Source organism: Nycticebus coucang, chromosome 12 (assembly GCF_027406575.1).
Source record: "Nycticebus coucang isolate mNycCou1 chromosome 12, mNycCou1.pri, whole genome shotgun sequence".
Taxonomy (NCBI): Eukaryota; Metazoa; Chordata; class Mammalia; order Primates; family Lorisidae; genus Nycticebus; species Nycticebus coucang.
The window spans coordinates 106,991,614-107,016,002 of NC_069791.1; the positions used below are offsets into that span (position 1 = coordinate 106,991,614).

The 24,389-nt window shown below is 46.0% G+C and overlaps 2 protein-coding genes across 2 annotated transcripts in view; both read right to left on the bottom strand.

Annotated features, from left to right (window-relative positions):
* GRIN2A (glutamate ionotropic receptor NMDA type subunit 2A) overlaps positions 1–24,389 on the bottom strand; it is a 446,701-nt gene that overhangs the window by 188,954 nt on the left and 233,358 nt on the right. The window lies entirely within an intron of this gene.
* On the bottom strand, positions 8,726–9,461 carry LOC128561599 (high mobility group protein B1-like). Its single transcript, XM_053556040.1, has one exon. The coding sequence runs from the start codon at positions 9,378–9,380 to the stop codon at positions 8,748–8,750; it is 633 nt and encodes a 210-aa protein (XP_053412015.1). The 5' UTR covers positions 9,381–9,461; the 3' UTR covers positions 8,726–8,747.

Below are 24,389 nucleotides of genomic sequence, written 5' to 3' on the forward strand. Positions count from 1 at the left end.
CTGTCAGCAAATGCTGTCTTCTCTGGCTCTCCACATGTAGAGGAGGTGAACTTCATGAGGGAGAAAGATAATCATAGGAACAGCAATTCATCTGCCCATAGCCAGCTCGGCACAGGCCATCTGTGACGGAGTTATGTGCAACAGCCCTCGCTTGGGGCTGTCTCCTTCCTCTGCCTTGCAACTCTTCGGCCCAGGTGGGCTCTCCCATTATACTCTGTTCTGATCCTAGAGCGTCTCCTCAGGATGGAGACAAGCGTGACTTCTAGGGTCACACTGCCTGGCTTCAGTCCTCATCGTGCAGCCTTAGGGAAACAACTCACAACTTAACCTTTCCAAGCCTCAGTTTTCTCATCTCTGAAATGGGTGTGGCCAAGATAATAATTACTGTAATGAACACGCAGAAGCACTTACCCTATGAGAGGCATGTTGCTCAATAATTTCTAGGTACTGTCTCATTTAACACCACCCTCAACCACCTTACAAAGTTGGTACTAGTACTATGCCCATTTTACAAATGAAAAAAAAAAAAACCCAACAGACTCAAAGGTAGAAAAGAGTGACTTTTCTGGGGTCTCACAGGGAGTAAATAAGGTTTGCCTATCTTCAAGATCCCCAAGCTTTTCACCTCTCCACTACTGTTACCAATAATGAAAGAATCAAATGATCTTCCTATATCAACGCAGCCTGGGCGGTGCCCTTCACATAGCAAGTGACCAGCAAATATAAGCTACTATTAATTTTTCCACAGTACAAGTACCCCCTTGGTATCTCACCCAGCAGATCGTGGTACTCTCTCATAGAGGTAATTCACACTCTGGACTGAAAGCATCTCGCTGTGTCTGTAGATGCCTGATGGGAATCGCTTTTGTGACCATGCCACTCTCCTGCTCTATAGTCATCAATGGCTCCCCTGGGTATGCTACATGAAGTTCAAACTCCCTCACCACCCCGTTGTGTGCCTCACTCAAGCTTTATAGTTGAAATATCATGGGGTCTACCACACCTGAGTGCGAGCCCTATCTCTGCACTAAACTGGCCATGTGACTCTGGGTAAAGGCATAACACTTCTGGGTCTGAGTGTCTGCACCTATAAAATGGGAATAGTGCCCAGCATCCCACAGAGCTGCCATGAGCACCATCCGTGCCTAACTCCAGCAGTGTCAGAGCTCTCCTCCATGTCCCCACTCCTGTAGCCTGCAAAGACACCGCCAGAAATGTAAGCCATCTCCAATCCAGTGACATGCTAGTTGCACATCCCACCATCCCCCACAAACCAGCGCATTCTTTTTGAACCCAAGGGGCCTGCAAGACAAGGAGAGGGAACTGGCTTTCCGCACAGTAGTGAATCCGTGCTTTGCAGAGAAACCATCACTGACGTCCTTCCTCGGCCTCACGCAGTTACCCTGCCCCACTTCAATCTTGGTTTGCTCTGTAAACTTCAAGACCCATTGTGGACCAAAGGCATTGTACACCCCTCGTGGGGACAGAATTAAGGAGTTACTTGCAAATCATAGTTGCAGAACAAGGCCCTGAAGAGGCCTTCACAATTAGCTTTGGTTTTTCTAAGGTGATTATATGGACGGGCAGGAGGTGATGAGGCATCTGGCCACACTCCCATGACCTGGCATCTGATGTGCCAAATGGCCCTTTCTTTCAAGCCCCTGGACACCCTTCCCATTCCCTGCCTGGGTGGTAAGGTCGCCTCTCCTGCACTCACCTCCTCCTGCCATGGCTCAGCCTGCACTTTTCCGAGTCTACAGATCTCTGACCACCTCCGGCACTCAGCTTCCTCAGAATGTGCAGCCGGGGGAGAGGAACAGATTTCATACACCCACTTTGGTTCTGAAGCAAAAGCAGTTCTCTCCCCATGCTCCCTGCTCTTCAGAAGACAGAACAAACTGTTTCAAACCCAGAGCGAGGGAGGCAGGGGGTGTGGGATTCTGGGTGTCTGCTCTAGACTCTGTGCTTCAGTCACACCATTAACTGAGGTCTCATTCCATCCAGTCTGGAGCATTGGATCATGTTCTAGAAAGTTCCAGAACTTGCTGAGTCCCCAGGCTGACACCCTGATGCAACAGATACCAGGGCCTGATGTTTAACAGAGTCAAATAGCAACTTTCATTTCACTCACACATTCACCATCGTTACAAAGCACACCCACACCTGTTATCTCTTTGTTCCTGACTACCCAAAAAGTAAGGCAAGTGGTACAACCCTCATAAATGGTATTCCCTTGAAGACAAGGGAAGAGAGGTTAAGTGATTTATGTGGCTGTGAGGTGACAAGGGCTCGGTAACCCAGAGACAAGCCCGCTGCTGCCCTGCACACGTTGGCTGCCCTGGTTCCTACACATTAAAATCACCTGGAGAGCCATAACAGAAATAACTCAGGTCTGGGCCCCACGCCCATCAGGTTGAAACGGGATTCCTGTGACCTGAGCATTTCAACTCCAAAGCTGTTTTATTGGTTTTTCTCCATCTCATCTCTACAGTAGGATGGGTGTTATTCAAGTACATCTGACACACGGTAGGGGCCTGATGAAGAGTCCGTGAGGGGGCAGGGGAGCAGGAAGCTTTTGCCCGCCAGGAGGCGCGCGAGAGTTTGTGGCTGTTATCAACCCTGCACCCGTGTGCACAGCTTATTTTGCTGCTGCTGCCAGGATGGGCCCCCACAAAGAAAGGAAAATGATGCGGTAACACAGTAAGGACCAAGCGAGAGTGCTTGGGAATTTGCTTGCTCCTGCTGAAGGACTGCCCCGGTGAGCCCTGAGGTGCTTCCTTGTTACTCTCAGAGTGGCGTAACGGAGCTTTTAAACGTGCTTTATTTTAATTTCCATGGATGAATGGAGAAGTAAAGGTATCAAATGAGGCTGATATGCCGAGGATGCCGATGAACAGACTTTCCGCAGGCACATCAGCTGAATCTGTCCCACTGGAGACTATACATCTCATCACCACCCAGCCTCCCTCCCCTTGGGTACCATCTCCCCCCACCACCTCCACCCTCCTCCTCCTCACCATCATCATCACAGCTAATATTCACTGGGCACATCCCATATGCGGCACTATGTAGCATGGTAGTGGGAGGTCTCATTACTGTCCCCGTATTACAGGTTTTCAAACTGAGGCTCAGAGGACGTATATTGCCCAAACTCATGTACATAGTACTTGGCCGAGCCAAGGTTCAAAGCTAGGCAGTCTGAACCCATAATCTGCTTCCAGGTGTACAGAACAGGTGTGCACATGTGTGTGTCTGTGAGAGAGAGAGAGAATGAATAACCACCACTCAATTTCTCTCAATGCATCCAACCAGAAGAGAGAATCCCCCGCGAATGGGATGACATCAGTGATCTCATCTGCCACTGGGGATAAGAGAGGAAAGGGTACCCAGGTACCATTTCTCAAAATCACATCAGATCCATTGCCCACAAACACCAAATTCCACTCCAAGCAACCCCTGCTCGTAGGACCATTGTATGATTGACATTCTGCCCGCCATGCTGCTCCTCCCAGCACAGGAGGAAACGTCTCTTCTCACACTCACCACCATTTCAGTGTAGGGGCCTCCATGCCTTCCCAGCACCCCTCACGTTTCTTTCTTTTTCCTTTCCCTATTCTACATGCTTGTGTTCAGAGCCACGGCAGGTCTCTCTCAAACCGTAGAGGGAGCCTCCTGTCTGGAGCCCCTACCAAGTCTGGCACCCTCCTCCCACCCTTCCTCCACGCTGCTACTGGAGCTAGCTTTCCAAAGTTCAGATTAAAGCATTCCCCTGTCCTCCCCCCCAACTTAAACTTTTTTTTAGCAGCTCTCATAGCTCACAGCAACCTCAAACTCTTGGGCTCGAGCGATTCTCTTGCCTCAGTCTCCCGAGTACCTGGGACTACAGACGCCCACCACAACGCCCGGCTATTTTTAGAAGAAAGTAGAAACACACTAGCCCCATCCCAGTCTGGACTCAAGAGTTAGGGTCCTGCACCTACTGCAGTGCCCAAGAGGGCTCAGGTACTCCATAAACAGGGATTACTGGGTGAGCTCGGGAAACCAAGAAGCGTGTGTTTGGCAGGAAGACCAAAGACTGCATTTGCTCCATCCAGCCTTTCCCAAGAATGCATCAGCTCCACCACTTGTGTCATAGAATTCCACCCCAAGGCACCTCCATGCATTGGGCCATTTTGTCATTCATATTCTATCCCCCATTTCACTCCTCTTAAGAGGACATCCATCAGCATTCTTTCAAAATAACCTCCCCCCACCTTTCTCCTGCTTGCTCTTTCTTCTCTTCAAATAAGAAGTTTATTTCTGGGTTCTGTTCCATTATTCTACGTGTCTACTTATGCCAATACCGTGCTGTTTGAGTTCCTATCACCTTGAAGTCCAGTAATGTGATGACTCCAGTGTTGTTCTTTTTGTTTGGGATTTTCTTGGCTATTCAGGCCCTTTTCTGGGGGCACATAAATGTTAGGATTGTTTTTTATAATTCTGCGAACATGCTATTGGCTATTTTGATAAGAATTGCTGCACTGAATCTGCAGGTTTCCTTGGGCAGTATGGCTATTTTAACAATGTTGATCCTTCCAATCCATAAGCATAGGATGTTTTCACATTTCTTTCTGTTGTCTATGATTTCTTTCATCAGCAATTTGTAGTTCTCCTTACAGAGATCTTTCACCTTCTTGGTTAAATACATTCCTAGGTTTTTTTGTTCTTTTCTTTTTTTTTTTGCAACCATTGTACATGGCATTGAGTTCTTGATTTGGTTCTCAGCTTGATAGTTATTGCTGTGTAGAAATGCTATTGGGTTTTGTACATTGATTTTACAACCTGACACTTTATTGAATTTCTTTTTAATTTATTTCAGATTAACATGAGGGTAAAAATGATTGTTTGCATTGATTAGGTAAAGTTCAGGTTACAGTTAAGCTGTTCACCCGGGGGCTGTGCTGTAGACCCTTTCATTGTGCATATTAGGTGAGAGCTTACCAACACCCCCCTTCTCCACCCCTCCCCCCTTTGAATTTAATTTTATCTTTTCGTTCATGTGGGCATGTAGCTGTTTATCTCTTGATTTCATGTTGGTATTAAGTACATTGTATACTTGCTTTTCCATTCTTGTAATACTTTGCTAAGAAGAAGGATAATTTATTTATCAAATCTAGGTGTCTTTTGGAGGAGTCCTTAGAGTTTTCTAGATGTAAAATCCTTCTTCTTCTTTATTATTTTTTAGCTTTATTGAGGTTTAACTGATAAATAAAAATTGTTTATATTTAAGATATACAATGTGATAATTTTACATATGTATACATTGCAAAATGATTACCATAATCAGGCTAATTAACATATCCACCACTTCACACAGTTATCTGTGTGTGTGTGTGATGAGAATATTTAAGATGTACTATCTAAGCAAACTTCAAATATACAATATCATTAACTAAGGTCACAGTACCATGCACTAGGTCTCCAGAACTTACTCATGTTACAACTGCAAATTTGTACCCTGTATCCAACATCTCCCCATTCTCCTCACCCCCAGGTTCTGGGAACCACCATTCTATTCTCTGTTGCTATGAGTTCAACTTTTTTATATTCCATGTAAATGTGAGATCACACAGTATTTGCCATTCTGTCTCTTATTTTCACTTGATAGAATGTCTTCCAGTCTCATCCACATTGTCACAAATGGCAGGATTTCTTTTTCTTTTTTGAGATAGAGTCTTGCTCTGCCCTGCTCCTAACTACTGCACCTCGGGCTAGGGTGCCGCAGCATCATCACAGCTCACTGTAACCTCAAACTCCTGGGCTCAAATGATCCTCCTACCTCAGCCTCCTAAGTAGCTGGGACGACAGGTATGTACCGCCATGCCCTGCTAATGGTATTTTTGTAATGTAGAGATAGGTCTAGCTATGCCGCTTAGGGTGGTCTCAAACTTCTGGCCTTAAGAAATCCTCCTGCCTTGGCCTCATAAAGTGCTAGGATTAAAAGTGTGAGCCACTGCACCCAGCCTCCAGAACTTTTTTTAATTCCTTAGACAAATTTAATGCCTAGGGCTGAAAATGCTAATGTAATGCTTCAGTATCCCAGGCTACATGTGCATCAGCTGCTCTGGGGAACTGTTTATACCTTCCGGTTTGCAGGCTCCACACCACACCCACGGAATCAGACTCTCCTCCGAGGAGCTCTGGAGGATGTATTTTTCTCAGGATATGCAGAATATGCTGGTGGATGACAAGACTTAGGTACCGCCAAGTACAACTTCCGTATATTCTAGATGAGGAAACTCAGGCTCCAGAACCTTAGATGACTTGCTCCAAATTTTACATAAATCAGTAGAATAGACATGGGGCTTCTTGACTCCTAACTTGGGGCTCTCTTTCCTACATCACGATGCCTTCACATGTGAAGTGGTTTCAATAAAGACAATGCACAAGGAACGGGGACTCTACAGGAAGAACGTGGGCTTTGCACACAGCCCGCCTGGGACCTGCTTCTTACTGGAAACAAGTCCTTTAATCTCAGCCTCTGTTTTTCCCCCTGAAACACGGAAATGATAAGAACAGTAACCGCCTTCCTGGGTTGCTGTGCATATTTTGAGAGATGACGCACACGAATCACTTGGCACATAGAAAAGGCTTGGCCAAGTGGACTTGGTGGAGAAAACGGCTGCCTTGTCCGCGCAGCCCTGAGTCCCAAGCCCACTGTGGGCTTCCCAGTGCCTCCGCTTCCTGCTCATCCTTGTCTTCTAAATGTTCAGAGTCTTTGTCTTTGCTCCCCCTCCTCAGCCCCACACTGTACGCGAGAGGTACAAATCTTGTCTGCCCCTCACACCAAGAGTTCTTGAAGGCAGGGACAATGCCCTGCGGAGTCCTCTACCACCTTGCAGACCTGAGCCACTTGCTCGGCCACTGCTTTGGGAATGAGACTGGCACAAGTATTCCGAGTCTGCAAGGCGGCCGGCGGGCAGGAAGGACTGGATCCCAGGGCTGCTTCTGTCTGAGCAGACCTGCCAGATCTGTGGCTCTAGGAAGAAGCATTCACTATTGATTGCCCTTCACTCACTCCACACATTTCACAAGTTCTGGCCATGGGCCAGGCATGGCTCCAGAAAAGTGGATCTGGGGAAGAGAGGCCACCAAAGACAAGGCCCTTGGTTTTACTTTTTTTTTTAAGAAAGAAATGAACAAATAGGATAATTTCAAGGAAATCAGATGGAGTCATGGTTCAGGAGAGGGATGGCAAAGAGCCCCAGTCTGGGTCATCTGCTGTAGCAGGCTGAGTCAGCCAGGCAAAGCCTGGGGGTGGGCGGGCGGGCTGGGGTTGGAGAGTTATTCCTTTGCAGTATATGTGGAAATAGGAAAGGGGTTGGCAAGTTCAGGGAGCGAAAGAAGGTCAGAGCAGCTGAAGTTGAAGGAGCAAAGGAGAGAATGGTGGGAGATGAGTCAGGAGAGGAAGCAGAGGGAACATCACACATTGAATGCCCTGCAGATCCAGATAAAGGCCCTGGATCCAATTCCTAGCTTAATTTTATTCCAAACAACTCTTCTGCTAAATGCACCGATGTTGTCTTCCCAGAAGCTGGGAGAGAACTTGAAACTTTGGAATTTTGTGTAAGCTAGCCTTGTTCTTCTCTCTGAAAATTTGCCCTGTGCCAACAGGTGACCCCATGCTGAGGACGCAGCAAAGCACATATCTGTTTGCTGTATCATTTAGTCACCTGCACCCAAACCACAAATACCGTGGCTGAAACTATCACATCTTCTGGGAATTCCAGACCTTGTCCCAGTTCAGCATTGAGAGTCACATTTCCCACTCGCAAGGACTGCAATGCTAGAGGAAAGAATATCAATACAGGGAAGGATGCATTGCTTGATTCCTGCCACAACTAGTTCAGGACGCCCAACAAACTCTACTTAATTAGAACCACACAATGATTGTTGCTCTTGGACCCAGCCCTGCCAGTCAACGGAGACACCTGCTGGGATTCAGGCCCTTAATTCTGTGTAAGGACACAGCAGAGGCCCCAACTGCTTTCACCTGGTGCTCCATCCACCTGCAGGTGAGCATCTGACTCCAGGAGTCCAAGGAGAATTGTTAGCAATTATGCCTTGTTGGAGGTGAGGTCCAGCTATTCTCACGCAGAAAGGCCAGCTCCCACCAAGCCAGAGAAAAATTCTACCTGACCAGAGGCTATCAGGTCAGGTCTCTGAGGATCCAGTAAAGTTAAGTACAAGGGAGCATTTTTAGTTTGCCAGCCCTGTAACTGGACAACTGGCCTTCTCTGGGCACCTAAAGCCAGCTGTTGTTTTTTTTTCAGATCCCTTTTCTTTTTATTTTTTAATAAAAAAATTGTATTTACTTAGAAGAATTCAGAATGTCAACAAAACAGCTTGCAACTTTTTTTTTTGCAATGACAGAGTGGTATTCAGTTAACAGAACAACAATTATTTCATATAAGCTGCATCAGAGACAACTGAAGATGAAAAAACTACCATCCCCATATATAACTAATTTGTGCTGTGCACCAACAAGAACCTGCTTTAAATTTCCATGCCAATTTACAACCCCCAGACTGTACCAGGCAAGGTTAGTGGCTGTTGAAAATACCACCAGGACAGGGCTATCTAAAGATACATTCGGTAGTGTGTTAGCTATACAAAAAAAGACACTGTACAGTTTAAAAACAAATCTTACACAGTCTTAACATTTCAAATTTTTTTCTTTAAAAAAAAAAAACTGGTCTAGAACCAACTTATCCATCATCTTCTTCTTCATCACCTTCCTCCTCCTCTTCATCCTCTTTGCCTTCCTTATCTTCCTCCTCTTCCTTCTTTTTCTTGCTTTTTTCAGCCTTGACGATTCCTTTTTTCATTGCATCAGGCTTTCCTTTAGCTCGGTCTGCAGCAATATCCTTTTCGTATTTTTCCTTCAGCTTTGCAGCCTCCTTTTCATCAGGCTGCTTGTCATCCGCAGCAGTGTTATTCCGCATCTCCCCCAGCTTCTTTGCAACATCACCAATGGAAAGGCCAGGATGTTCTCCTTTGATTTTGGGGCAATACTCAAAACAGAACAAGAAGAAAAAGGCCAAAGGAGGCCTCTTGGGTGCATTGGGATCCTTGAACTTCTTTTTTGTTTCTCCTTTAGGAGGGATGTAGGTTTTCATTTCCCTTTCATAACAGGCCTTGTCTGCCTTTGCCGTATCTTCAAATTTTCCTTTCTCTTTAGCAGACATGGTCTTCCACCTCTCTGAGCACTTCTTAGAAAACTCTGAGAAGTTGACTGAAGCACCTGGGTGCTTCTTCTTGGGCTCCTCCCGACAAGTTTGCACAAAGAATGCATATGATGACATTTTGCCTCTCGGCTTCTTAGGATCTCCTTTGCCCATGTTTAGTTATTTTTCCTCAGTGAGGCACAAAGTCGCCCAGGGCCCATCCGGCTCTCACTTGCTCCGGCGCTGTCTCTATGGAGCTCAGTTTATTCTCAGATCCCTTTTCTTAGTGAAGGTCTCCCTAAGCCACATGAAGGACATTTGTTATTCTGACCACTGGGCATCCATTCTTCCTTTCCTGATCATATTGAATTTCCCCTGGGAGACATCATTTCCCCTCTCTTAGTCAAGCCAATTGGCTCATCCAACCTCCAAATTGTCAGTAATTAATTCAAAAAGTAGGAACATGTCCTAACCTGGTCCAATCCAAGTGGTCCCCAAGATTCATGGAGAAAGTCACTAGGAAAAGACTGTTCCTTTTACAGTCAGATTGGAATATGGAAGGCTGTTCATCCAGAATTTCTGGGCACCACCTGCCACTATACACCATTCTAAGAAGGAAACCACCAGATCCAAAGGCAAAGTGGGAAGATGAAGAGTTATTGGGTCCTGAAATCCTTTCTAGATCCTTGTTCAAGCCACACCTGAAAGCCAATGTCCTCATTGTCAATTGCATGTCCCAATTAATTACCTCATTTTGCTAAGCCAATTTGAATTAATTTTTCTGTCACTTCCACTCAAAGATTCTTGACACCAGTTTGGCTAGGGGGAAAAAAAATGGGGAATAATGTTACTCATTCTTCACTCATCTTCTGGAACTTGGATCAGAGGAATTCAAACTATAGAGCAGTGGTTCTCAACTTTCCTAATGCCTCGGCCCTTTAATACAGTTCCTGTGGTTGAGAACCGCAGCTATAGAGTGATGTGTTTCCTTCCTTCATCTTTCCCTTTTCTCATCCACACTTCCTTCCCAGGGCCACTTGCCTCTTTCCCTATATCTCCTGCTTCCCTGAATGAGTTCTTCATTCTTCTTTTGTTTTTTGTTTTTCATTAATATGCTGCTGAGATTGGTTTCTTCTCAGAGAGTCTGACAGCCACAACTGCCATGACCCAGACTTAAGACGTGACAAGTTGCCACCAATAATAATCGCTTGTCATTAAGCTCTTCTGGCAAAGAGAAAACCGTACTAGTCCCATTCATTATGTTTTTGTCTCTGGCTGTCATATATGCAGGGGCTGCTGCAGAACTGAAGGAGGCAGCTTTATTTTTGGAAAAGAAGGAGAGGCTGAGGCTTCCCCGTAACACTTGCTAGGGGCAGGCCACGGTGATAAAAATTATATTAGAAATGTCCTCTTCAAGGACCCCCCGGGCAATTGAAGCAGCTTCAAAAATACACTACTGGGACCTGATCAAACTAAAAAGCTTCTGCACAACCAAGAACACTGTAAGTAAAGCAAGCAGACAGCCCTCAGAATGGGAGAAGATATTTGCAGGTTATGTCTCTGACAAAGGTTTAATAACCAGAATCCACAGAGAACTCAAACGTGTAAGCAAGAAAAGAACAAGTGATCCCATCAAGGCTGGGCAAGGGACTTGAAGAGAAACTTCTCTGAAGAAGACAGGCGCACGGCCCACATACATATGAAGAAATGCTCATCATCTTTAATCATCAGAGAAATGCAAATCAAAACTACCTTGAGATATCATCTAACTCCAGTAAGATTAGCCCATGTCACAAAATCCCAAGACAAGAGATGTTGGTGTGGATGTGGAGAAAAGGGAACACTTCTACACTGCTGGTGGGAATGCAAATTAATACATTCCTTTTGGAAAGATGTTTGGAGAACACTTAGAGATCTAAAAATAGACCTGCCATTCAATCCTATAATTCCTCTACTAGGTATATACCCAGAAGACCAAAAATCACATTATAACAAAGATATTTGCACCAGAATGTTTATTGCAGCCCAATTCACAATTGCTAAGTCATGGAAAAAGCCCAAGTGTCCATCGATCCACGAATGGATTAATAAACTGTGGTATATGTACACCATGGAATATTATGCAGCCTTAAAGAAAGATGGAGACTTTACCTCTTTCATGTTTACATGGATGGAGCTGGAACATATTCTTCTTAGTAAAGTATCTCAAGAATGGAAGAAAAGGTATCCAATGTACTCAGCCCTACTATGAAACTAATTTTTGGCTTTCACATGAAAGCTATAACCCAGTTATAACCTAAGAATGTGGGGAATGGAGAGAGGGAGAGGGGGGAGGGGGGAGGATGGGCAGAGGGACGGTGATTGGTGGGATTACACCTGCGGTGCATCTTACAAGGGTACACGTGAAACTTAGTAAATGTAGAATATAATTGTCTTAACACAATAACTAAGAAAATGCCAGGAAGGCTATGTTAACCAGTGTGACGAAAACGTGTCAAACTGTTTATAAAACCAATGTATGTTGCCCCATGATCGCATTAATGTACACAGCCATGATTTAATATTAATAATAAAAAAAAAGAAATTTCCGCTTCAAAAATGTTTCACTGTTCTCTAAGAAATGTCTGCAAAGAGCTCCAAGCGAGCGCTCAGCCTCCAGAGGACACTGTCTCTCCCTGTGGGAGTTTGTACGTCCAGGTTATTAAAGGCACAGACACCCTAGTGATTTCTCACAATTTTTAAATATTAAAAAAAGACAAAAATGATTATTAAGCATGGCAGACATGTAGACCAGAAACACCTGGGTATGAAGAGGAAAGAGAAGAGAGGGAGTCAAATGAAGATCTTTGGTAAAGAGAGAAGGAAGGCGGGGAGAGAGGGAGGGAGGGAGGTAGTATTTCCTGTACCGCAAATACTTAGTAATTTCATACCCATTCCATATGTATGGGCTTTTTTACACAGACAGGATGCTACTACACATATTATTCTGCCCTCTGGACAGTGCGTCATGGGCCTCTCCCACATCAGCACATACATAGAGCAGAGCTGATACTTCACCCCACTGCCTGGCGCTCCACTGTGTGGCTCCACACCCTTTATGCATTGGTTCCCCACTGGTGGTTGCCTCCAGCATCTCATGAATAGCACTCCAGGCTGCAGCAAGCCTCCCCACTCAAGATCCCCGCACACCTCGGCCAGGGGGTCCACGGACTCGAATCTCCAAATGGAACATCCAGTCAGAAAACTGTTGGCAAAGATTAACTGATATGGAATTTTTTTTCTTCCCTGTTGCTATGTCTATTTTTTTTTACTAATTTTTATTATGACAAAATGTAACAGAACGTTGGTCATGTTAACCATGTTTTAATCATGTTTTACTGTACTGTTCATTTAAAAAAAAAAAAAAAAGGCACAGACACCCATGTCAACTAGAGGCTCAAGTCTTGGCTCTTTCTCCTACTAGTGTCGGGGCCTTGAGCAAAATCCTTATACCTCCTAATTTAGTTTTTCTCAATTTGAAAAAGAGGGAATTTTAATCTCTACTTTTTAAAGGTTGCTGTATGAGGATAATGCGTATATTGCTCTTAGCACATACTGAGAGCTCCATTAGTGAAAGCTGTGATTATTGTGACTGTTGTAATCAAGAAAGAATCAAGCACAATGATGGCAACAAAACCCCAAACACGGCAGCCCACCAACACAGCACTAATGCAAATACAAACAGTTCCCCTGTGGCTCTTCCCTGCCTGTCCTAACCATGGCAAGGAGCTCTTACGGAGTCCAAACACTGAGCTGAAGGCAGGTGGATGGCCCTTGCCAACGTCAAAACAGAATGTCCCACATCCCAGGGGCACTTTCAGTCCTGGGTAAATGTGGATGATCAGTCAGTCACACAAATGTCCTTAAGTGCATTTACTTAATCTTCACACTAGCCTGTCAGGGAAGGTATTTCTATTCCCATTCTATAGTTAAGGAGGTTGAGGCTTTAACTTTAATGAGTATAGGAACCACCTGGGGTCTTGTTACAATGCAGAGGGAGGGAACTGAGGCTTTGCCCAAAGCTCCCAGTGGAGCCCCTGCTGCTGGTCCAGGAAGGACCAAGCTTTGAGTAGCAAAGTTGCAAAAGGAAAGTCACAAGTCTAAGGTCGAGGCAGTGAGCATCAGCAAGTGAAGGTTCAGAGCTAGGGGTGGACTCCAAAGTGGCCTCCAACCATGGGGCCCAGTGACCTCTGTCTCTCCAGGGAGGAAATGTAGAGTGATGCAAGATGGTGTCTGGTGTCTGACACCCTCACTGTAGTGCGCCTCCATCAGGCCTCCTAGGCGGAGACAGCTACGTGTCACAGCCTGTCAATCCAGCATCATCTTACCCAACAAAGCACTTTCTTTCAGCTTTGAGTCAAAATGTACTGTGTGGTGGAGAAGGAAGAGGGGCCATGCTGGAATGAACCACCCCATTCTGGAGAGGGAGCTGGAGCCACATAGGAAAGCTTAGAACACAGACAGAGAACCATTAGGCAGACGGTGCCCATGGCCATCTGCTGGGTGGAAAATGACCCCACCTGGAACATAGCCCACCTTCCTTGCAGGCCTACCCTACTGCTTACTAACACAAGCAAGTTGTAGAGTCTTCCTGAGCCTTTGTTTTTTGTCTATAAAGTGGACCTGTTGGTTCTTTAGCAACCTGGGGTGGGGGGGTGCTGGGGTATCCGTGACATGGTGATGAGCAAGAGTGATGTGAACTGAAAAGCAGAGAACAATGTGGGAGCTCACTGAGTAAATAAGGAGCAGCTGCCACCTCCTCCATCCCCCTCAACCCCCACAATGCTCCCAGAACACACTGCCCAGCCCTCTATTGTCATCATCACCAGGTATTTTGTGTTATTTTAAATATCTGTCTCCATGCGACCAGATTAATGCTAATTCATCTCCACAGCAACAGCACCCAGGCCAGCTCATGGTTTATGGTGGAGCTAACAACGTATATGCTGAAAGTAAAAGTAAGTGAATGGATGGATGGATTCATACATGCATGAATGAGTGGAGGATGCATAGATGAATGGATAAATGATGGATGGATGGATGAACAGTCAGGTGAATAAAAACACAGATGAATGGAGGGATAGATGGAGGGATGCACAGGCAGTGGGCTGCATGACTAGATAGAGACATGGATAGATAGATAATGAATGGATAGATGGACGGATAAAAGGATGCATGAATGGATGGAAAGATGCATGATGGATGGAGGCACAGAAGGATGGAGAGATGCATAATGAATGGTTAGATAATGGATAGATGAACAGATGAATGGATGTGTGAACTGGTGGAGGCATGGGTGGATGGAAGGATGAAGGCATGGATGGATAGGTAATGGATGGATGGTCAGAAGCAAGGATGCATGAATGGATGAATTCATGGATGAGTTGAGGCATGGGAGGATGGAGAGATGCATGATGTATGGTTAGATAATGGATAGATAGATGAATGGATACATGAATGGATGGAGGCAGGCATGGATGGATAGACAGATGAATAGATGTATGAATGAAAGTAGGGATGCATGGACAGATGGATGCATGAATAGATGGAAACATGGATGGATGGAGGGATACACGGATGGATGGATAGATAATGTATGAATGAACAGATGAATGGATGCATGAATAGACAGAGGGATGCATGGACAGATAGAAGCATGAGCGGATGGATGGGTGGGTGGATGGATGGATGGACAGATAGGTGGGTGGGTGGATGGGTGGATGGATAGGTGGATGGATGGACAGATGGGTGGGTGGGTGGATGGATGGATGGGTGGATGGATGGATGGACGGATATGTGGGTGGGTGGATGGGTGGATGGGTGGATGAATGGATGGATGGATGGGTGGATGGGTGGATGGATGGATGGGTGGATGGATGGATAGATGGGTGGAGGGATGGATGGATGAACAGATGAATGGATGCATGAATAGACAGAGGAATGCATGGACAGATAGAAGCATGAGTGGATGGATGGGTGGGTGGATGGATGGATAGGTGGATGGATGGATGATGAACAGATGGGTGGGTGGGTGGATGGATGGATGGATGGATGGACAGATGAATGGATGCATGAATGGCTGAAGGCATGGATGAATGAATGCAAAGTGATTTGTGCTTATAAGAGAGTGAAGAAATATAGAATATTCAGTGAAAAAGTGTAGCTAAGGTAAGCGCCCATAGATGAAGTTAGGGAGAGTGGGATTTAAGTGGGAGTTGCATGGAGGGGGGACTACGAGCTGAGGAGCTCAGAGACAGGACTGAGTGTCTGAAATATTCGATTCCCTGGCTAACCAAACTACTATGATCTGAAGGCAAGAAATTAATACACAATTTGGGGGTAAATGGGTATTCCTCATTGTCTGAACTATTTTTGCTTGCTCTCTTAGAACCAAACAGATTCAGGCAAAGTGAACTCCCTCTCAGAGAAGTAACAGAATGAAGGATTTCATTCCAACAGGAATCTTGCTGCTATCAGAGCTGACTCAGGGCTCTCATGAGCACAGAGACAGATTGTTTCCCTCCCATAATCTCTAGCTCCCTCCCAAGCCCCCTTTCTCTTCTCCCATCCCAGCTATGTATCTTCTGCAAAAGCTTCTCTGTGGCACCTACAGTCATTCAGATGGTGTGAGGGAGCCTTAAGGTCGGTCACTTGAGGCCCTGGTCCAGGTAGAAAGAAGAAACTTCTGGGAGACTTGGATGGAGGAGGCATCCACCCACCAGCTGGTACCTGGAAACCCACACCTTGTTGCTCTTCCCAGGTAGCCAAAGTCACCAAAAAGCTTTGCAACCATCAGTCTTACCCCCCTGGCCTCATAGAACCTACAACTTGAGTGGGCTATGACAACAGCAGTTAGCAAAGAGGTAGCTTTGCAAGAGCAGAGGTGGGCAGAGACCCAGCCAAATCATGGGAGATGGTGTGGTGCAATGGGAGGCAGGAGGCATTCGGGTTCTGGAATGAGAACCAGATCCAAATCTAGGTCCAAATCTCTGCTCTTCCACAACATTACCTGTGTGACTTTAAAAAACTGCTTGATTCCCTTAAACCTCCATGTCCTGGACCATAAGCCAGGAGAAGCAACCACAGCCAGCCTCATGGATTAGAAGAGTTCATGTACTGAGGCTACCGTTATTGATTACTTATTGCACACCTGTCATGTCTTCCACATTTAATCTTTGATACAGCCCCATGAAGAAGGTAGTACTAATGTCAAAACCAATTAATTTGAATTTTATTGGACTCCAAAACCCTGCTCTTCACCTCTGACAACATGCAAACTTCTCCTTACCAATGTTTAACCTGTTTGCTCCCTTTCCTTGACCCTGACAGTGGCTCCTGTTGTGAACATACAGATACCACCTGAAGATCAGCCCTTCTCAGCCCTGCACACCCACAGCAGAGCCATCATCCCTGAATCAATAATTCCAGGAGATCAGCAACCTGTGACGTTTTACTTCAGCATAATATTCTGCTTGCTGACTACTTCCCCACTGAAGCCAACAAATACAGAGCTTTCTCTATAATTTATGTAGATACAGACACTTTACAAGCCTTAGATTTATTCATCTCTAATATCCATGGAGACCAGCAGGCCAAATATAGGATATCGTCCCCCTTTAATACAGCAATTCAGAATTCTCATGAACACGTTTGTGTGTGTGCATGCAAGTGCAAACATGCCAAAAAGCTAGTAGTTGCTTGTTCCCTCAGTAAGGGCTGGTCAGCCTGTCCCAGACTCACCTGAAACTCAAAAGAAGGGGATGAACTGGCTGTGACCAGAGTTCACCATCACAGTCAAACTCCAAACACAAATCCTTTTAGGAGCATAGACAAGGGGTGGGAAGGTGGAGATTTTAACAGAAAAATTGATGCTTTGAGAGCTGTTCTGAGAAATGATATAAAAGGGGAAATTGAATGTCAGCCTCTGAAAAGGCTTCCAAATTACTATAATATTTAAAAGAGAAAAATACAATCGATGATGGTCCATTTGTGTTCACGCTCCGCCCCAGGGCCCCCCAGTTGCCCTCATGCTCAGAGCTGACGTCAGGCAAGAGCCCGAGTGAGCGGCTATGTTCTCAACCCCAGGTAGGTTTGTCTTCCCCAGTGTTGTCAAAAACAGCAAGGACACCTCCCTGGAGGCCTCAGAGGCTGGGGGAGCCTAGTGACCACCCATCCCTTACCCTGAGGTATTTCTCTCTCTCTCTCTGTCTTTGCAGTTTTTGGCTGGGGCCAGGTTTGAACCTACCACCTCCGGTATATGGGGTCAGCACCCTACTCCTTGAGTCACAGGCACTGCCCCCCGAGGTGTTTCTTATTTGCCACAAACCTTGTGGCAAACATGGGAAATCTGTAGAAGGCCCATTTCACACAAAAATTAAGTCTGGAAGGCGGAGGAGGGCACTCACTGGCCTCCTTGACTCACCCAGGGAGGGAGCAAAAGAGCTCAGCTCACCCTCAATGGAGTCCAGTAGTGCTAAGAGCCACAGCCAAAGAAAGCTCAGGGCACCGAGGGAATCCAGAGGAAGTGGAGGCACCTCTAACCCAGAGAGAAGAGGTGCAAGGGTTCAAAATAGGTGACCCTGAGCTGCTTCTGAATAGAAGGCAGCCAGACGCTGGTAGGCTGGAAGGGTCTAGGCTGGAGGAGTCACACAGAGGACAGTGTGCAAAGCTGTGGACATTGTGGAAGACGACATGCACTGGGGGTGTGAGCAGCTTGGTGCTGAGGCAGAAAAAAGAAAACGTAGGGGAAGCCCGTGGTGGGGAAGGAGGCGGGGCCGAAGGTGGGTCCCAGGCTGTGAGGCTTGGGATGCAGAGGACCCTTGAATTTGCTCCCAGAGTATTTACTGCCTTTATATGCCATATAATTCATATGCTTTACTTACTATGTTTGATATTTCCTGCCTAATAGAATATGAGCCCCATGAGGTAAGGGATATTTTGTTTGTTTGTTCATTGACCCAAGTGCATGTAGCAAGGCCATATGGTGGACTCAGTACCTATGTTTGTGGAATTGAAATGGAGACAGTCAGATCATTGTTGGAAGGAATGGAGAAAGTCAAGTAAGAAGACAGTAAAAGAAGGAGTGAGAAAGAGAGGAAAAGAGGGAAGGAGGGAGGAATGAGAGAAGGAAAGAAGGAAGGAAGGAAAGAAGGAAGGAAGGGAGGGAGGGAGGGAGAGAGTCAAGCAAAATGAAAGTGAAACAAGGAGGGAGAAAGAGAGCAAAAGAGAGAAGGAGGGAGGGCAGAAAGGAAGGAGAGAAGGAAGAAGAACAAAAAGACAGAGAAAGGAGTGAGGAAAGAGTTGAAGAGCTAAAGTTTCCTGGGGAGGAGCCACCTGACCCGATGAGAAGAATCCAGGAAGGAATTTTTAAGCAGTGGTGTGACACTGATCGGATCTGTGTCTTCCAGAAGGACCACTCCGGCTTGAGAATGAAGAATGTCTCTGAAGAAGGAAGGAGGGAGGCAGGAAGACCTGTCCAGCACACTCCCACCAAAGTCATTCCAGAGAAGAGGGGAAGGCCTGAGCAGGATCATGGCAACACAGACAAAGAAGGTGAGGAAGGTTCAAGAGACACTCAGGCGGGAGATGCAGCCGGCTTCGGGAGCCGTCGTGGGCATGGAGGAGGATGGCCGGGTGACTTGGGACGTCCTCACCAAGAGGGAAGACACTGCTCCTTCCTCCCAGCCGCCCCGACGTCCAGCTCTGCAGCCAATACATAGTAACAGCTCAGTAAGTGTTTGCTGAATGAATGAGTTAGCAAGGCATGGAAGCAGACCCGGGTCGGGGAACGGGGAAGTGCACGTGGGATTCAGTTAAGGGCCAGCTGCTCACGACGCTGTGTGGGGAGCCCAGCACACAGCAGATGGACACGCCCGTCTAAAGATGAGGTTAGGTCCAAGGCTGGAGATTTAGAAGCTGTTCATCTGTAGGGGGTTGTGTGCAGCTGTGGATGACATCTCCTAACTTATGTGGCTGAGAGGAGCCTTGAGAACTCTGTGGGGAGCTCACAGAAAGAGAGAAGGCCTGGAAAGGAGGCAGAGAAGGAGTATGGGGAAGTCTGGGGAGAAATCTAGGAGTGTGACAACTTAGACGGCCAAAAGTAGAGTGCTTGATGGTGGGGGCAGGGTGGAGGTGTCCAGGGTCTGACAAGACCAAGACGGAAAGGCATTGTCACCGGGCACAGTGAAAACTCCCCTGGGGCTTTCATGTGAGTGAAAGGGTGGACACCAGGCCTGAGGGTGATGAAGGGGACGGTGGAAGAAGCCAGTACTTTCCAACAGCCTCGTGCTGCTTCTCCAACACAAGGGTAGTCCAGAGGCAGAGAGAGAACCCTCTGAATGCTGAGACTGATGCTCGGGTCAGGTGGCTCCCACTCCGCCTTCCTCTCCATCTCTATTCCCCACGTCCTCCACCCCTGACAAGGACACTTGTGCCGGAAACACAAGGCATCCCTGCATGCTAAAGAATGACTGTGGGAGGAAGACAGGCTGAACTCCTCACCAGCCTTCCCACTCAGGTAAGGTGCCCAGTTGGGGGAATGTCGAGGCCACTGTTCCTGCCTGGGGACTCAGCAGTGCAGGCAGCTAAGTTAGGAAAAGTCAAGATAGCTCCAAGGGATGAAACTGTCCCCCCTTTCTCTTCTCCCTGCATAGGTGATCTGGCCACTTCAGACGGTCCATTATGCTATGTCCCTGTTCACCCTCTACCCCACCTCCCTGGGGGAAGTAATCTCCCTCTCTCTCATTTTTAACCTTGACTACTAACTACTACTAACTACATTCTTGCCACGTACTCTGTCATGATACCTAATAAAATGACTCCTGAGAAGCAGAACAGGTTGCTTCAGAAGACCAAGTGAACATTTTTCCTTTTTAATTCCAAAATGCTTGCTTGCAATACACCCTCCATGTTGAAGAATGAGGTTTCTCAATTCTTTGCTCTGAACATCCCCTTTCACTTTGCAGAGAAAACATGAAACCTAATTGTGTCTTGCACCCCAGAGAACAGAAAGAAAGAAAACGTTGAATGTGCACACTGCGCGCAGATTGAGACAGACAGCTTCACAGACACTCTGGAATCGGGATGGCTGCTCTTTCCGCCTCACACACATGGCATCATCTTTCTGTTGATGTCTCCTTGTAGATTTGTTCCAAAACCCTCTGATTTGAACAGGACAGAGAAAGGAGCTTATTAAAAACCCAAGGCTCTACATTTGGTAGAGGAATACGGAAGGGCCACTGAACCCTCAATATGTTCATAGCCTGCACAGGTGACACCTATACAAAAGCTCCTGTGAGATGGCAGTTAGAAATCCTGGCATACAACCCCCAAGTCTTCATTGTATAATCCCTTGCCAAGCAAAATGTTCAGGCCACAGATTAGAGGTATTGCTGGTACAAAAAAGAAAAAGTTGAGATTTTAATGCACCTTCTGCCTCTAAATCAATCTATCTCCCCAACACTCAAATCCTTTCCGTATTTAGATAAATTCAGCCAAGTCAGGCTGGGAGACAAGCCCCAAAATTCAAGAATAGTCAAAGTCCTCCTCTCCCCAAGCCACTGTCCCATTGTTCACTGTTATGAGTGATACGTTTGTAGCAATTGGTGTCAGACTTCACTCTGCAGTTAGTATGCAAATAGTGACGGTTTCCCTTACCTGGAATCAGGATGATTCTGCAGACTGTCTGGTTGAGGTTGGATATGAGTTGGTGTCATCCCTGCAGGCCACTCAATAAACCAATTGCCTGAGTCAAAGGGAGAATTTAACCTTCTCAACAGCCTGAGCTTATCTCTGCTCTAGCACTAACCACTCAGTGTTGAATGGCTCCTGGGACAAATACAAAAACACCACTGTGTGGCCTGTAGATACCAGCGGGGTATCCATGCTGCCTCTGTCATCTGGTCTCAGGCCACACTCTCCTGTGCTTTCCCCTCCCCAGATGCATTGGCTTCTCAGTCTCCTGGTGCCCACCACAGGCCTTTTGCACATACTGTCCTATCTCCCTCGGAATGTTCCTTCCTCCTTGGTCTAACCCCTGTCCTTCCTTCTTTTCATTGCTGGATCATCATTTCCTAAGGGATAACTCCACAACCTCATTGGTAAGCCTCATTTCCTCACCTCTATGCTCTGCTTATATTTTCATAACACTTAATATGGTTGTTAACTAACATTCATTTATAGGCGTCTTTATGACTGTATGTGTCCCCACTGGAATATAAACTCCATTGAGGAAAGGACTGTGTGTGATGTCTTATTCTGTTCTTTTTATTTTGTTTTGCTAAACACTGTATCTCTAGCACACAGTAGGGGCCTAATTTCATTTCTGGTCTACCGGCTTGTTTTAAATGAAGTTAGGGGAGACTTGTCCAAGTATGTCTGGGTAAATGAACTCCTTGAGCCAGATTCTCTCCTCACCTCCAACTTCAGCAAACCAGGGAACGAGGCAGGCTGCATGGTGTCAGGCAGAAATGCCCAGAGTCTCACGCATCACGATGCCAGGCCACTGCCAGGAACGAGGTGCTGGTTTCTACCATCATTCCCACACCACCCCAGAAAGCTCTCTGCATCATGCTTGGCCGGTTTTGTTACTTAAATTCATGATCAAGATGCAAAATTACTCTCAAGGGCTTGAAACAGTCCCTCCTAGCTGCTACCAGGTAAACACGGAGATTGGTGTCAGGTAATTTAAATGAAATAACAGACCTTCTTCAAATGTACATGACACTGAGGTGAGGCATTAGAAAATAATCCATCGTCCTGTAGGCTTCCTTGTCTTTCATTCTTGTTTCTGTTGTTTGAATTTTTAAATTTTTAAAAATTCTCCTTATAAGCAACGTAATACCCATACTTAAAGTAAAGATGAATAAAAAGTCAGATTCTCGAGGGCTCTGAACCAGTACTGGTCTTGGGAAAGTCACTTTATTTCACTGATCTTCAGAGCTGCAGTGTCTTCATGAGAATGACAGACAGCGCCAGTCTTACCAATTTCTAGTACTGTACAGAGGACCAGATGTCAAGTCTCACATAACCGCATGTTCCTTTAATTCATTCATTTATTCTACTATTTATTCATCCCTACACCACCTATAGGCACTATGCTAAAGGCTGGAGGCCCAGTGGTGAACACAAATAGCTATGGAACCTGCACCCACAGAGCTTAGGTCTAGAAGGGGAGGCAGGCATTAATTAAACAGCCACATACATGTAAAATTGCTATTGATATTTAAGTTTTGCAGGAAAATGTTATAGTACTTTAAGGACCCACAATGTGGGAGACAGAGCTGTAGATGGTCAGAGACTTTTCTGAAGAAGGGACACTAGAACAGGAGTTACCTAGGCAAGGGGGAGAGGAAAGAATGCCTCTTATGAAGAGGGAGCTTCATGTGCAAAGGCCCTGTGGTAGGAGGCAAAAGTGTGAGGGTCTGAAAACAAATCTTTGGGGGGAGGGTGAGAGAGGCTTGTTCTCTGCTTACAAAAGATATTTTTATTTCTCTATACCTACAGAAAAAAAACTATTACCTTTCTTTTACTTCTCGCTTTCCCAAGAATCTTTTCACAGTTTCTATCTAATCTTTTTCAATAATTCCCTGGCTGCTAATCAGAGAAAAGGTGCTAATTTCCTTTAGCATGCCTTTGCTTTCCTGTGTGCACAAAAAGCTCCTAACTTCCCCCACCCTGGGAATGCCCTGGCCTGTGTGCTCCCAGCAAGAGCAGAACTTACTCAATGCCAGACCCCAGTTTTACACTTGCATTAAGAAAGCTGACAAGTTCGGCATATGAATGTGGAAACAAGACTGAACTCCAAACCCAGGGCTGCTCTCGCTGTGTGACACAGCCACCCATACCCCTTGGACTGTCCAAGAATGAACAAGGTCTTCCACTTCCAAGAACACTCCTTAGCTAGTGTGGTTTTCTTCAAGGAGACTTCCTTTTCACGCCTGCTCTTGTGAAACCCCAATTCACTCTGAAAGACTTACTAAGAACAAAGTCACAATCCAGAGTTGTTATCTGCATTCCCTGAGTAACCAGAATAGCAGAAATAAAGCAAATACAACCCGCAAGAGGCAGCTTCCTAGAGGAAGGGAGATTACTCAGACGATGCGATCATATCATACTCCACAATGGGCCAGAATGTCCAAGCACAGGAAAGCACACAAAAAATGATGGATGTCACCTCTCCTTTAACTGGGCGATTTAACAACCCCTAGTGGCCTATGACATCTCTAAAGGGCTTGGTGGTTCAGGTAGCTGCTGGACCTCTATAAACGTCACATGAGAACAGTTCTGCAGACCTGGACAGGAGGACATCATCTGAACCTCTTTCTGGAGGTTTCCAGCAACCACACTCCTGAATTACAGAGTGTCGTATTGGCCATCCCCATGAACAGCACTTGCTAATGATATGAAGATCTTCCCTAAAGGACAGGCTGGCCTGTTTTTCGTATTTATAGTGTGTCTTCCCTCTCAGTTCTATTGGAGAAGCAGAGACAGCAGTCAACTGCATTAGCATCTCAGTTCTGTTATCTCCAAGCTGGGTGACTTTGGGCAAATTGCTTAACCTCTCTATGCCTGATTTCCTCCTCTATAAATGGAGATAACTGTACGTTCTGCAAGAGTGACCATGAGGACTGTAAGTGGCAATGGATGGAAAAGAATCTAGCACACAAAGAACTCCCAATACATTTAGGTGCCATTGTAACCACCATCGATGTCATCCAGTCCATCCTGGACATACTAGCAAATCTGTCCTTCCCAAACGCCGACTTGCCACAGAGCTACTGCTCCCTCTTGCTGAATTGGGCAATGCTGGGTCTCTTTGTTGACAAACCACACTATGAGTTGCCAGACTTACTACTGACTACTACGCACACCGATCAAGTGCCCCACTAACCACACTCACACACATCCCACCCCACTCCATGTCTTTACCAATGGTTTCCACAGCCCCTATTTTCATAGATTTCATCTGGATAGTATGTCTGAGGAATAGCCCAGGAATCTGTATTTTTAAGCAGATTCTGAAACAAATCATCCTCAAATTGGCCCTAGAACCGATCCCATGGAATAGAAGCATCTTGCCAAAGTGAACTCTTAAGAATCCCAGAGAGATGGGAGAGAATGTTTGCAGTGTATTAGGTTTCAGTT